The following is a 14,125-nucleotide window of genomic DNA, read 5'->3' on the forward strand; positions in this document are numbered from 1 at the left end:
AGCCCCGGACCTCAGCCTCAGGCCCGTCCTCAACGCCCAGCCAGGGGACACTCTGTCAACATGCGAGGCTTTGCCCAACAGGGCTGTCTGGGCTGACACCTGGGACGTGCTCTCATGGCTCCCGTCCACCTGCCTGGCCGCGACGGCGCGGCAAGGCTGCCAGCGGTGAAGGGTTGGTGAGCCCTGTGGTGCAGCGGTCGGCACCCGCCAGAGCAGAATTACCTTGCAAATATCCCAGGTTTACCCGATTCATGACATCACTGGCTGTTAAATTTGCTACGTCCTCTACAGAACACACAGAAAGAGGCACAGACAGAAAGAGAGAGAGAGAGTGTGTCAGCAAGCGAGGTGCGGGCGGCCGGCACAGCGGGCGGGTGTGGGGGCAGCTGCACAGGAGGCCGGCCACCCCAGGACCTGCAGCCAGCGCCAGCCACCGGAAGCGAGTCGGTCACCAGAAACGCAGTTGCTCCTCCCTTGCCAAGCTCGGGGGGCGGGCAGCGGTCGCAGAGGCAGGCACCAGCTCTGGGGGTGGCCGGACGGGGCTGGTATTCATCCTCTGCCAACAGTCAAAGGGGGGCCACGAACGCAAACACTGGGCACCCCTCTCAGCCCTGGGAGCCCACCTGAAAGGGCATGAAGCCCCTCCTGGAACAGGGACACTGTGGGGACGGAGGGCAGCTTCAAGGCAGGGACAGGGGGGCATCCTCCACAGCGCCCACGAGGCTGGGGGCCAGGAAAGGTCTTCACGGGCCACCAGTTCCCCAAACCCTGGCCTCTGAGTCTCCTTCGGGCCCACAGGCCGGCCCAGCCCAGTGACCTGTGAGCATCTCCTGAGCCAGCCCTGAGCTCCTGACTCTGCTCAGGGGACTCAAGACCTCGACCCAGGTGACGGACGCAGGAAGCAGGATTGGGAGACCGGGCACCCCGAAGGGACAGAGGCAGCCCTGAGCATCGGGCACGTCCCCGAGATGGAACAAAGGGAGGGTGGAGCCTTGACACGGCCCAGGGGTGGATGTCACTAGGCAGTGGCCCAGTGCCGGGGAGCTGGGGCCTGTGGCCTCATCAATGGAGGTAGCGTCTCTAGAGGGAGGGAGGGAGGGAGGGGATGAGTGTCTCTCCTCGCCAGGCAAGGCATGTAGGGCCCCCAAGCCCAAGCACATTTCCCATCACAAGGTGCAGAGAGACGGGGTTGTACGGATCTGTTGCTGAAGACGGACACCGGGCTCCCTGGACCGCAGGAGAGGCTGTGCCGTGGGAGTGGCAGCAGGCCCATGGTGGACAGAAGTGTGTCCTGGTATGGGCTGTTCCCCTAGTCATCCCCCCCCAAGACAAGGTCCCCCCTACCCTGGCTGCTGGGAGGGCTGGGGGAGGGGGTCCCCAACACAGTCTTGTTCTCTGTGAGAACTCAGGGGTCCTGGGTATCCGCTGTCCAGCAGGACTAGCTGCAGCCTGCTGGCCCATTGCTAACTGACGCCCTTGACTCGGGGAGTCCAGCCTCGCCCTCTCCACCCCACAGCTGCCTCCCCTGGCTGAAGGGTTCAGCCAACTCCTGTCTCTAATTTGGCAGAGAGGGAAACTGAGGCCTCAGGGCAGTGGGAGCGAGCACCTCCCTATGGGGCTCAGCACTTAGGGATGCCGTAGGGTCCTGTGGCCTCCCAGCACCAGGGTGGGCCATGGCCACTCCCCTCCTCCACCCTCCTCTGCACAGGACCTCTGCTGGGCCGTGGTGGTGGTGCCCACAGCTGACCTCACAGTAGGGGCAGGCAGCGCGTGGCCAGAAAGGCTGGCAGACAGACGGACGACAGACAGGATGGCCCAGGCCCCGGGATGCCGTGGCCAACTGTTCCTGGCTGTGGTCTGACCCTGGCCCAGTCTGTCCGGCCTGCCCCCACCCACGCTGGGCGCCCTTACCGTAGCCAGTGGTGGGCAGGCCCAGGTGTTTCATGCGGTTCTTCACCAGCTCGGAGAGCTCCTGGCGCTCAGAGCGCCGGTACAGGCTGAGGCGCTGCTGGCTGATCCACTCCGCGGCCGCCGCCCGGCCTGCCTGCTTGGGTCCCTTGCGGCTCAGCCTCCGGGCCCACTGCAGACTCTTACGCCGCAGCAGCCGGTGCTCCGCGGGGTCACTGCCACCCGTGTGGCGGCCGTGGGAGCTGCCTCCAGTGCCAGCGCGCGAGCCCCAGGGCCCCCTCGCTTCCCGTGTGTCCTCACAGTCCTCCATGTTCACCGAGATCTGGGACTGGGTAGGGCGGGGAGGGGTGAGGCGGCGGGGAGGGGTGAGGCGGCGGGGAGGGGTGAGGCGCGCGGGGAGGGTGAGCGGGCGGGGAGGGGTGAGGCGGCGGGAGGGGTGAGGCGCCAGGGAGGGGCCCATGGGCTTGGGCCAGGGGCTTAGGAGGAGGGTGTGGCTCTGGGGCTTGGGGCCCACATGGGAGCGGCTGGGGGTGTCAGGGAAGAGCAAGGACAGACCAGGGTGCGTGTGCCTCCTGCCTCTGGAAAGAAACGTGCCTGGTCTGAGGTTCCTTCCCTTCTGAGCTCATGAGTGCCGGGCCACCCACCTGCCCGGGGCCTGGTTAAGGGGATTCGCCAGGCTAAAAAAAAAAAAAAAAAAAAAGAAAAAAAAAAAAAAAAAAAACTACTGAGGGCAGCCTCCCTTCACCTCTCTGGCCCTTCTTTCTGTGGGTCCGGCTGGGGACCCCATCTGGACCCCGAGCACATCCTCCCTTGCCCTGGGGGGTCACCCCCCCTGTAATGTCAAATTTCTCCATCTGCAGATGGGCCTGGTCCCTCTTGAAACACACCCTTCGGAGGCCCTGGAACCAGGAGAATGTGAGGGGGCAGGCCGTGGGGTGTGGGGTGTCTGGGAAGAGGCGGGCCCTCCACCTGGGCCGGGTCACCTTCAGAAAGCCTGGGAGCTGGGCTGGATGGTCAGGCCAGAGGGGCCATGGGGTGAGCCAGGGCTGGGCTGGGAATGGGGCGGGGGTGCAACTGGTGTCCAACTCACAGGCTACTCCCCCAGGCCTCAGTTTCCCCCCACCAGTGCAGGAGGGAGTGATTGTCAAGAGCCTTCTCTTGAGCCATGCGGGGCAGACACATCCGCGGGACCACTCCCGCCTCGGCTTCCCCAGGGCCCGTGGGGGGCGTGGGTGGGTGGGGCCTGGCAGGCTTCTTCCACGTGAGGTTGCGATGCTCTGGTGTTGGCAGAGGCTGTGGTGGGCGCAGAGCGGGCACTTACCTGGGCTCTGAGGTCATGCGGCCCTGCAAAGGAAATAGGCCACAGTCTGGGAACCCTATGGCTCCCCTGCCCCCCCATCACCTAGCCCTGGGGTCTTGCATGGACACGCTTAGGGCTGGCAGGCACGGTGCCCACCGCTGTGTGGGCTGCCAGCACAGGGGCTGCCCATCGTTCTTCCCTCAAGCCTCCCCTGAGCCTCTTTTTGCCCCCCAGTAGGGTCCATGCTGCTCCAGCTGGAAGCACCCTTTGCATGTGGACGGACCAGACGGAAAGAGCTGCCGGCAGTGGCAAACTGGATCTATTCCCGACACTGAAGGTGGGGATGGCGTGGTCACACAGGACAACGCGGCTGCCACAGTCCCAGCCCCCGGAAAGTGGGGATGGCCGTGGGTCCACACAGGACAGCGGGGCTCCACAGTCCCAGCCCCCGGAAGGTGGGGGATGGCGTGGTCACACAGGACAGCGGGGCTGCCACAGTCCCAGCCCCGGAAGGTGGGGAGGCGTGGGGCACACAGGACAGGGGCTGCCACGGTCCCAGCCCCCGGAAGCTTGGGGAATGTGCGTGGGTCACACACAGGACAGCGGGGCTGCCAACGGTCCCAGCCCCCGGAAAGCTGGGGATGGCGTGGGTCACAACACAGGAACAGCGGGGCTGCCAACGGTCCGCAGCCCCCGGATGGTGGGGATGGCCGTGGTCCACACAGGACAGCGGGGCGGCCACGGTCACAGCCCGAAGCTGGGGATGTGCGTGGGTCACACAGGACAGCGGGGCTGCTACGGTCCCCAGCCCCCGGATGGGTGGGGATGGGCGTGGGTCACACAGGACAGCGGGGCTGCCACGGTCCCAGCCCCCGGAAGCTGGGTATTGGCGTGGGTCACACAGGACAGCGGGGCGCTGCCACGGTCCAGCCCCGGAAGCTGGGGATGGCGTGGGTCACACCGGACAGGCGGGCTGCCATGGCCCAGCCCCCCGGATGGTGGGGATGGCTGGGTCACACAGGCAGTTGGGGCTGCCACGGTACCAGCCCCGGATGGTGTGGGTCACACAGGGACAAAAAAAAGTTGGGGGGGGGCTGCCACGGTCCGCAGCCCCCTGGAAGGTTGGGATGGCGTGGGTCACACAAGGACAAGTGGGGCTGCCACAGTCCCAGCCCACCGGAAGGTGGGATGGAGCCGTGGGTCACACAGGACAGCGGGGCTGCCCACGGTCCCCAGCCCCCGAAGCTGGGATGGCGTGGGTCACACCAGGACAGCGGTGGCTGCATGGTCCCCAGCCCCCGATGGTGCGGGTCACACAGGACAGAGGGCTGCCACGGTCCAGCCCCCGAAGGTGGGGATATGTGGGTCACACAGGACAGGGGCTGCCCCAGAACCTCCGAGGTGGAGAAGACGTGGCTCTCTGTCCGGTAGATGCCGATGGGGATCTCGGCGCTGGAGGAGCAGAGCTTCTGGAAGAGGCGGCCGTACGTGCGGATCCACAGGTCGTCCTCCGTGATTTTCATCTGCAGGGCAGGAGCTCTGAGTCGGCTGGGGCAGGTGGCGGCACCCAGAGCCTCCTGGCCACTGTGAATCGGGGGCGGGTGCCCATCCACCCACTCGGGACAGCCCAGCACACCCCAGCCCGGCCCGGCCAGGGGCACTTACGGCACAGAGGTACCCCGATCCCGGCGTGGTGTCCAGGCCCAGCAGCAGCCGGGTGATGGTGATCATGTAGTCCTTCACGAAGGACTGGCCAGGGAGGGAGGGGGCCACAGCAAGGCACATGGGCATGGGCGTAGGACACAGGTCCACACCCCACCGGCCACAGGCTCGCCCCCTCACGCACACACAACCACCAGGTACCCAAGCACCACATGACCCACAGGCAGAGTTCTGGAATGCCTTTTCTAAGAAAACGCACTTGCCAGGCACCCATAGGTCAAAAAGGGCCCAGAAATCCCCAGGGCAAGGACAGGGCCCAGAGGTCTCCTTGGAATCCAGGGAAGGTCGTTCAGAGGGAGGCCTGTCACTCAGAGTGGGGACCAGGCTGCAGAGTCGAGGGCATGACGGGGGTCCCACCCAGGAGCCGCCCTCCTGCTGCCGCTTCCCAGCTGACCTGATAGAGCAGTGTGTCCAACATGCTGATGCTGAAGACGCGGCCGGCGGCAAAGGGCAGGCGGAACATGAAGGCCAGGTTAGAGCCGTTCTCTCGCTCCCTCTGTGGGAAAGGAGGGGCCTCAGATGGGCTGGTGCTGAGGTCCCTTCAGTGGCACGGCAGCCACGGAGGCGAGGGCACTGTATGTGCACGTGTGCACCATACATGTGTGTGCATGGGACCTGTGTGCACATGTGTGCATGGTGTATGTGTACAGTGTGTGTGTGCATGTGTGCACACACCAGCAGGCCTGAACCAGCTGTATCTTCCCAGACACACTCAGGAGGAGTGATGTGGGGCTCTGATGAGAAGACCGACTCCCGGTGGCTGCCATAGGCACTGCGTTTGGTCAAGTGCCCTGCTCTTGCCATCCCAACATTCCAAATCCTCCTGATAATCCTCTCCTGCACTTTTTTTAAGTGGTGTCGGAGGGCGCGTGGGGCCTGGGCTGAGGAGGAGCAAGCATCAGGCTGCCTGCTGTCCTTGGCCTCCTGTCCCGGCGCTCCAGGCTCACCATGGACCCGCTGTGTGAGTTTCCTGGGGCTCCCGTAACAAATGACTGCAAACTTAGCAGCTAAAACGACACCTGTCTCCTCTCTCCCGGTTCTGGATTTAGGAGTTTGAAGTGTCTCTGGCTGGATCCAGGCCTGGGCAGGGCCCTGCTCCCTCTGGATGCCGGAGGGGCTCCTTCTCTCGCCTTTTCCAGCTCCTGGAGGCCGCCTGCCTTGGCTCGTGGCTCCCTCTTCCCTCTTCAGAGCTGGCTGTGCAGCTGCTTCCCACCGGACAGGGACCTCTGGCCTTTCCCTAGAAGGACCCTGACGGCGTGAACCTGCTGGATGCTCCAGGGGAATCTCCTATCTCGAGGCCCGTGACTTAATCCCATCTGCAGAGATCCTTTTGCCACGTGAGGTGGTACATCCACGGGTTCCGGACTCGGCTGTGGCCATCTCTCGGGCCATTCTTCAGCAGAGAGCCCCAACCCTGGAGCTCGGCCTCCAAGCAAGTGTGCACAGGCAGGTGTGTGCGCCCACGGAGGCCACACTTCCCCCTGGAACCAGAACTCGATTCACAGATAAAAGAAATGACGGCGACAGGACAATCAGGCAGAAGCCCCTTTTCCTCCCGGTCCGCCCTTACTCAGTGACCGGCGGGAAGGCTGGGGCGTGAGAAACAGCGGAGTTAGTTCCGTGCAGCGTTCCCACTGTTGGAGCAAGAACCAGGTGCGATGAGCTGCGACGGGCGTGTGAGTTTGCAATCACGGTGACTTGCATCCAGAATTCCAGCTGCACTTCATGGAGATGAACATGAAATTCCTAAACAACTTGCAATTTTAATTTTCCTTTACTCAGAACAACGCTAAACAGGAAGCAAGAACCACGACAGGGCCAGAGAGAGACATGGAAGGAAAAAGCTGGATGTTTCAGGACCTTCCAGAGATTTCCTCCTGCTTTCTGGACAAGAAACCCACTTCTTCGTTCTGCTGAAGGCCCGGCAGGTGGCGGCCCTGGAGGGACAGGAGGGCTTCAGCAGGGGCTGAGCGGGTCCCGTTCACAAGTGACAGCGAAGACAGGAGCACACAGGGGTGGATGAGCCCTTCCTGAGAACGAGACCTCCGGTCAGAGGGAGCAGGGCAGGCACCGTGCAGCCCCGGGACGGGCAGAGCCAGCCTGAAGGAAGGCTCCTGGTGAGGAGAGATCACACAAGCTGACCATGTGAAAGCAATGAAGTGGCAGAGGAGTCCTGGGTGCTGGAGACCAGGGGAGGTGGACGGCGGGGGAGGTGGGCGGCAGGAGAGGCTCCTCTCTCACACTAGGGCTCTGAGAACCTTCTGGAGCCAGCCCTCAAGGGGGGATGCATGTCAGCCCACCGGCAGCATCCTTAATAATAGTTTTATTCTTTTGCTTTGTGTTTTGAGACAGGGTCTCACTCTGTCGCCCAGCCTGGCGTGCAGTGGCACAATCTTGGCTCACTGCAACCTCTGCCTCATGGGTTCAAGCAATTCTCCTGCCCTAGCCTCCCAAGTATCTGGGATTACAGGCCTGCGCCCGGCTACTTTTTGTCTTTAGTAGAGACAGGGTTTCTCCATGTTGACCAACCTGGTCTTGAACTCCTGACCTGAGGTGATCCATTCACCTTGGCCTCCCGAAGTGCTGGGATTACGGGCGTGAGCCACCGCACCCGGCCTTTAAATTTTTGGTATAGATGGGGACTTGCTATGTTGACTGGGCTGGTCTTGAACTTCTGGCCTCAAGTGATCCTCCTGCTTCAGCCTCCAAAAGTGCTGGGATTACAGGCATGAGCTGCCGTGCCACTGATGGCCCTGTATGCCATCTCCACCTCCTCCCTTTTTCCTTCCGGAGTCATGCCTGGAATCCTGTCTTTATCCTTCCACTGTGCCTGGATGTAGCAGATGTTGGCTGCAGGGATTTGGGTTTTTTTTTTCAGTATTCTTTGAAGTAAAATACATAATATAATAAACGTACATTTTTATAATAATAAATGGGCATTAATGTCTTTTAAATAAGGGTCTGAAGTTGCCACAGGTGTCCCTCTTGGAAGCAGGTCACCGTATGCTGGCCTGTCAGACCCACAGGGAAGCTGGCGCCAAGGCTACCCAGGCTGGAGAAGACGCGGCCCCTGGTTCCTTCTACGGGATCCTTGCATGCCAGGGAGGCAGATCCCAGCCTCTCCAGAGGGCGATGGGTCAGGTGGTCCACGGCGCCCTCTCTTCCCTTGGCCCCACGTCTCTGTATATGCCTGGCCCTGCCCAGGGTCCAGGGTGTCTGTTGCACATGGACCCCAGCACCATGTCAGCCCAGAGGAACTCACGGCTGCTTCCAGGGGCTTTGCTGACGTCCTGACTTCTCCTTGGTCCCTGTCACACAACTGCCGCAGAACCACATGACTGGAGCTGGAGCCCAGGACTGTCCACTGCCCTGAGATGGAGAGCTGGCCGCACCCGCCCTGGCAGCACAGGGCCCCGGTGGAGGCGAAGCTGGGGAAGGAGCTGGGGCTCCACAGTGGGCAGAGGGTGGGTGATTGGCGATGGCTGCCTGGTGGGAAGGCCCGTAGGAGCGTGTTGTCCGCGTGCTTGCTGACCCAACCTTCAAGCCATCTTGTGGGACAGAGAGGTGCCAGGCTGAGGCCAGAGGAGCTGCGCCAGGATGACTACCTGGACCCCGACTGCACGGCAGCCTCCCGGTCCACACTGGGTCAGACTCAGTCTTCTAGATCTGGAGAGTCCTCCCAGCCCTGGGGAGCGGCCCGGCCCCTGAACACAGAATTCTGCAAACTTCTTCCCCTTGCACGGTTTGAGCTGCAGAGCACACCCCTCTGCCGGCTGAGCTGGGGACTGGGGCCAGGAGCTCCTGACACCGGGCAGGGCAGGCTCTAGGGTGGGCTTGGGTGGCGGGCAGTGCAGACAGAGCCCTCTCCTGTGGTGAGACCAGCTGCCCGAGCGTCCCCCTGTGCCTCAGCCTGGCATCTCCGAGGCAGGTGCCCCTATTGACCTGGTGGCTGACCAGCCAGGCCTCCTTGCGTCTCTATGGGGCAGAACTGACTCTGGCTGGCCGGAACACACTTTCACTCTCCATCAGGTTCAGGTGGGACAAAGCCGTGTCCATGTCACAGGCAGTGCCCATGTGTGTCCTCTGCCTGGTGTTGGTGGTCAGGCCTGGCCTGGCTCAGTAGTTACTCTACGGTGTCACACTCCTCCAGCGACGCAGGCCCCAGCAGCTCGCCGATGAGGACTTCAGCCCAGACCGGTGAGCTCGGGGTTTGTGTGGAACAGACAGCATTGCTGCTCCTAACCAAGGTTCTCGCTCCCTGGTCTCAGCCTAGGGCTGCCCGGGCGCTGGCCCCAGTGTAGACAAGGTGGTACTGCCCCAGCCTGAGCAGGTGGGGAATGGGGTGGGGCTGGGGTCAGCCAAACATCAAGGCAACAGCAACAGTGCCTGTGCCCCTGCGTTCCACACCTGACCCTGGGTGGTGCTCGTCATGGAGCTCCTGAGGCAGAAAGCCAATTCCAGCCCGGCCACTTGCTACACCGTGCAATCCGGGGCAGGCTCCTTCCCTCTCAGGCCCTCGGTCCCTTATCAATACAAGGAGGCAGTGGTTACAATGAACCTGTTTCAAGGTCGGGCGTAGCGGCCGGGGCAGCGGAGGAGTCTGGAAGGGCACAGCCGTGTGTATTACTTGTACTAAGAGCTACCAGCCCAACTATGTGGAACCACTGATCTGAGGGCTCCCTACGGGGGTTCTGACCAACTGACCATCCCAGAACAGATGGCCTTGGCCTCTAGACACGGCCAGGCCTGGTCCCTGCTCAGGGAGATGGAGGGCTGCTACGGGCCACATTCCCAGTGCCCCACACAAGGTCAGGGAAACGCCCTGCCTCCACCTCCTGGCTCCACCATCAAGAGCCCCCTGTCCATGCTGGGCCCCCACCCCTTCTCCTGAGCTCCCCAGCAGGAGGGGCAGAAGCCCCGTCTCCCATGGCACTGGCCCCCTTTCCCCAAGCCCCTTTCTCCCACTTTTTCTGGGGTCCTGGGGTGGCAGCTGGCACGGGGTGGCAGCTGGCATGGGGCAGGGCTGCTCACCTTTTCTAGTTTGGAAAGAGCCAGAGAGTAGCTGTCCTTGGCGCGGAACTGCATGAAGCGCATGTTGGAAGGGTGGGTGAGCTCCGTGGTGATGCTGAGGCTGGGGAAGAGCCTGGGGGAGGTGGAGGTGGCTCAGGGCGGAGCCACGGTGGCAGTGGGGGTCTCAGGGCGGGGCCGTTATGGCTGTGGGAGGTCTCAGGGTGGGGTCCATGATCGTGTGGCTGTGGGTGGGGTCTTAGGACAGGGCCCATGGTCTTGGCCCTGGGGGTCTCAGGGCGGGGGCCCGTGGTCATGGCTGTGGGAGTCTCAGGGCGAGGGCCCATGGTCGTGGCTGTGGGGTGGTTTGGAGCCGAGCCCCGGACGCTGGGCGCACCGGAACATGGTCTGCACATTGACAATGGTCTTGGCGTCCGCCATGTAGTCCTCCTCGGCGCTCATGGTGCTCTCCTTGTCCACCACCACCAGGTTGTCAGCATAGATGATTCCGCACTGCAGCAGGCTGTCCAGGCTGGTGGCGGGACCAGGAGCCCGTGGCTGAGGATGGCCCACTCCCCACCAACAGACCCCCGGGATTTGGTCAGAAGGCAGGAGGACCTCAGCCCCCCACCCCACCTGCAGTCGGGGCCACCCCAGACTTTGGAAGAGGAGGGGAGGAGTGGGTGTGGAGCCCCCTCGAGCCATGACCGGCCACGCCTTACTTGTCCACAGAGCCCTCCATGTAGTAGACCATGGGGAAGCAGCAGATGGCTTCCAGGAAGTGGTGGTCGGGCCTGTGGGGACAGCGGTCCTGGAGGGGCCCACCCGGCTCCAAGGCCTGCCCTCCCCAGGCCCAGTGAGGCCCTACCCTCCATGCGCAGAGCTGGGTCAGGCAGGGGTTCCCCAGAACCGCAGTGTATGGGACCTGGGGGATGCTTTAAGGCCAGTAGACCACTCTTTATTTTATTCAAGGGGAAACCAAGGCCCGGGAGGGTGGGACTTGCTGAGGTCACACAGCCAAGATGACCCTGGGCTCAGCTGTCAGGGTCCTGGGGTCCTCTAGGCACAAAGGTACAAAAAGGGGTCCCCTAGGCAAAAAGGTGCCTGGGAGGAAGATCCTGGGGCTCAGAATGAGTGGAGCAGGAGGCAAATAGGACAGAAGGAGTGACAAAGGAGGAGGGGGAAAGGGAGAGAGATGACCAGAGTGGGAGGAGCTGGGAGCCACAGAAGCTGAGAGCAGGGAGGAGCTGGGAGCAGGGAGGAGCTGGGAGACAGAGGAACTGGGAGTGGGGAGGAGCTGGTGCAAGGAAGAGTTGGGAGCGGGGAGGAGCTGGGAGCAAGGAGGAGCTGGAGGAGCTGGGAATGTGGAGGAGCTGAGAGCTAGAGGAGCTGAGAGCCAGAGGAGCTGGGAGTGAGGAGGAGCTGGGAGCTGGAGGAGCTGGGAGTAGAGAGGAGCTGGGAGTGGGGAGGAGCTGAGAGCCAGAGGAGCTGGGAGTGAGGAAGAGCTGGGAGCTAGAGGAGCTGGGAGTGGAGAGGAGCTGGGAGCTAGGGGAGCTGGGAGTGGGGAGGAGCTAGGAGTAGAGGGGAGCTGGGAGTGGGGAGGAGCTAGGAGAGGAGCTGGGAGTGGGGAGGAGCTAGGAGAGGAGCTGGGAGTGGGGAGGAGCTGGGAGCCAGAGGAGCTGGGAGTGGGGAGGAGCTGGGAGCAGGAGTGGGAGCTTGGGGGAGCTGGGAGCAGAAGGATTTGGGAGCAGGGAGGAGAGCCCCCCTTTTTGGGAAAGCTGAGAGGACCAGGTCAGAGGCCCCATGTTCCCATGCCCTCTGCAAAGGTGAAGGGTGGGCCCAGTCGGGGAGGCTGCTGGCTGCAGGTCTGAGGGCCCGGGTGGGCGCGGTGGGCAGAGCCCAGGAGCCTCACTTATTGTCCAGCAGCAGCACAATGGGGTTTAACTCCTTGCGGGATCTGTAGTAGGCCCGCAGCGGCACGATGAAGTTGTACAGCCCGTTGCCGGCCGTCTCTGCCGAGACGATGATCAGCTTGTTCTTGAACCCGTAAGCCTTGGCGTCTTCATAGCTGTTGTGCTTGCAGCCCTGGGGGCAGATGCTGGAATCAGGGCTGGCTCCTACTGGCCACTGGAGCCCTCCCAGACCCCTCACCAAACAACCCCCCTGAACACCAAGCCGTCAGCCTCTCGGCCCACGGCCCTTTCATGGCCTACATGCGCCTGGTGGGAGCTACAGGCACCACCAGATGCTACACCTGTGCCCACAGGCGGCACACAGCAGAGTCATGTCAGGGGTGGAAAGGGCAGTGTCCATGTGAATATGTGGTTTTGGCATGTGGCTGGAGATTCAGGCATGGGCACAGATACGTGTCGCGTGTGTGCACACACTTTTTCTCATTTTGTCCACCAAGAGGCTCAGAGCAGGGACGCCAGCAGCCGTGAGCACGCCACATGCCCAGATCTTGGTTTTCAATCATCATTTTCCACTAAAAGGAATCAGGCTTCCTTGGAGAAGTGGTTCATTCCAGACTGGAGCAGGGGAAGGCCAAGATGTGGCTGGAACATCTCCGGTTGGAAAGCACAGATGAGCTCAAAGGGTGAGGGGGTCGTGCCAGAAACACCCAGAAACCACTTGAAGGCCCCCACCCCACCCAGAGAACCCAGGGGGTCTGAGCATCAGAATCAACAACGATCTGTCAAGGATGCTGCTGCTGCGATGACCAGCCACAGATTACAACCCACAGAATACGCTGGGAGCCTGTGGTCCGTGGAGGACACACATATGGGGAAGAAGAGGTCCCCTCCGTGGCTGAGCCCTAACACACAGCTGGAGAGAGATTCCGGAACCGGAAACCATCCACTGATGGCCGGCGTGGTGGCTCAGGCCTGTAACCCCAGGACTTTGGGAGGCCGAGGTGGGAGGATCACTTGAGTCCAGGAGTTCGAGACTAGCCTGGGCAACACAGGGAGACCCCCATCGCTACAAAAATAAAAATAAAATTAGCCAGGCGTGGTGGTGCGTGCCTGTGGTCCCAGCCACTCAGGAGGCTGAGGTGGGAGGATCCCTTGAACCTGGGAGGTGGAGGCTGTAGTGAGCTATGATGCCACCACTGCACTCCAGCCTGAATGACAGAGTGGGGCCTCGTCTCAAAAAAAACCCAAACAACAAATAAACAAAAAAGAACCCACTGATGGATGCTGAAGCCGCTGGGTCGAGCGGTTTGCTTTCCTGACCTCAACACGTCCCCCACAGAGAAGCTGCTAACTCCAGAAGGAAAACAGTAATTTTCACAGTGGGGAAACCTGCTGACCCTAGTTTGCCACCAGATCCAAGTTAACATCGCCAATGACCTGACAACTGACCCCCGAATTTCCAGGGAGGGCTGGCCCCACATGCAGGCAGAGTCCCACCACCAAGAAACATCGGCAGACCCACCCGCCACCAAGTCACTGGTCCCCGCTCTGCAAAAATATTAAGGTCAAGAGACCCCAGGGAACATTCCAGATTAACGGAGAGTAATGAGAAAGGGGTGCTCAGACGCAGCCGGGACAGGCTCCCTGCGGGGAAAACACTGTCACGCAGGATACTGAAGGCTGTCGGGGCCCTCGGCGCAATCTGAACCTGGACAGTGGATCAGACATTCATGCCGGACCAGGGTCCCTGCCCTAACGAGCTGTGGTTACAAGATGGTTCTTCATCTTTGGGAAGGCATGTGGATGTATTAGGGGAAAGGGGTGTGGTGGCTCCAACCTGTTCTCAAAATGGTTCAGAAAACACGGGCCTCTAACATAGAAACTGGGAGAGGGAGAGCCCAAACGGGACGGGAAGGGAACGTCTGCTGAATCTGGGTGAAGGGTCTGCGGCTTTCCTATTCTTGCAGCTTTGCTAGAAGTTTGCAATGATAGTGAAATGTAGTGACCAAAGAGAAACCAGGGCAGGTGTGCATGGCCCGGTGCCGGCGTCTGGGGGTGCAGAGTGCAGCCGAGCCGCCAGCCTTACCTTGTCCAGCCGCAGGCAGCAGAATGGGGCCTTCACAGGCAGGAGGTGGCACAGGGTTGGGGAGCTGCCGATGTAGGGCGAGTTGGGAGGGTAGCCCTTCACGTACCTGGGGCAGGAGACAGGAGCCCTCAGCACAGCTGCACAGAGGTGGCTGGGTCTGCGCTGGGCACCCCCCCCCCCCCCCCCCCC

At 62.0% G+C, this 14,125-nt stretch overlaps 1 protein-coding gene across 8 annotated transcripts in view; it reads right to left on the minus strand.

Moving 5' to 3' along the window:
* Positions 1-14,125, minus strand: part of KCNT1 (potassium sodium-activated channel subfamily T member 1) — an 89,976-nt gene that overhangs the window by 4,702 nt on the left and 71,149 nt on the right. For 5 of the 8 annotated variants that reach the window (XM_017848649.1, XM_017848641.1, XM_017848664.1 and 2 more), the window contains 11 exons: positions 13,937-14,042; positions 11,850-12,022; positions 10,660-10,731; positions 10,335-10,469; positions 9,962-10,073; positions 5,325-5,426; positions 4,874-4,957; positions 4,603-4,731; positions 3,230-3,250; positions 1,912-2,236; positions 223-285 (listed from right to left, as the gene is read on the minus strand). In XM_017848649.1, coding sequence (XP_017704138.1) covers positions 223-285; positions 1,912-2,236; positions 3,230-3,250; positions 4,603-4,731; positions 4,874-4,957; positions 5,325-5,426; positions 9,962-10,073; positions 10,335-10,469; positions 10,660-10,731; positions 11,850-12,022; positions 13,937-14,042 — 1,322 coding nt within the window. Of the gene's footprint in view, positions 1-222; positions 286-1,911; positions 2,237-3,229; positions 3,251-4,602; positions 4,732-4,873; positions 4,958-5,324; positions 5,427-5,884; positions 6,961-9,961; positions 10,074-10,334; positions 10,470-10,659; positions 10,732-11,849; positions 12,023-13,936; positions 14,043-14,125 lie in introns of those variants that run through there. The other 3 variants (XM_017848658.1, XM_017848651.1, XM_017848690.1) reach the window with 3 other exon arrangements.

Source organism: Rhinopithecus bieti, unplaced genomic scaffold, assembly GCF_001698545.2.
Source record: "Rhinopithecus bieti isolate Rb0 unplaced genomic scaffold, ASM169854v2 scaffold_2205, whole genome shotgun sequence".
Taxonomy (NCBI): Eukaryota; Metazoa; Chordata; class Mammalia; order Primates; family Cercopithecidae; genus Rhinopithecus; species Rhinopithecus bieti.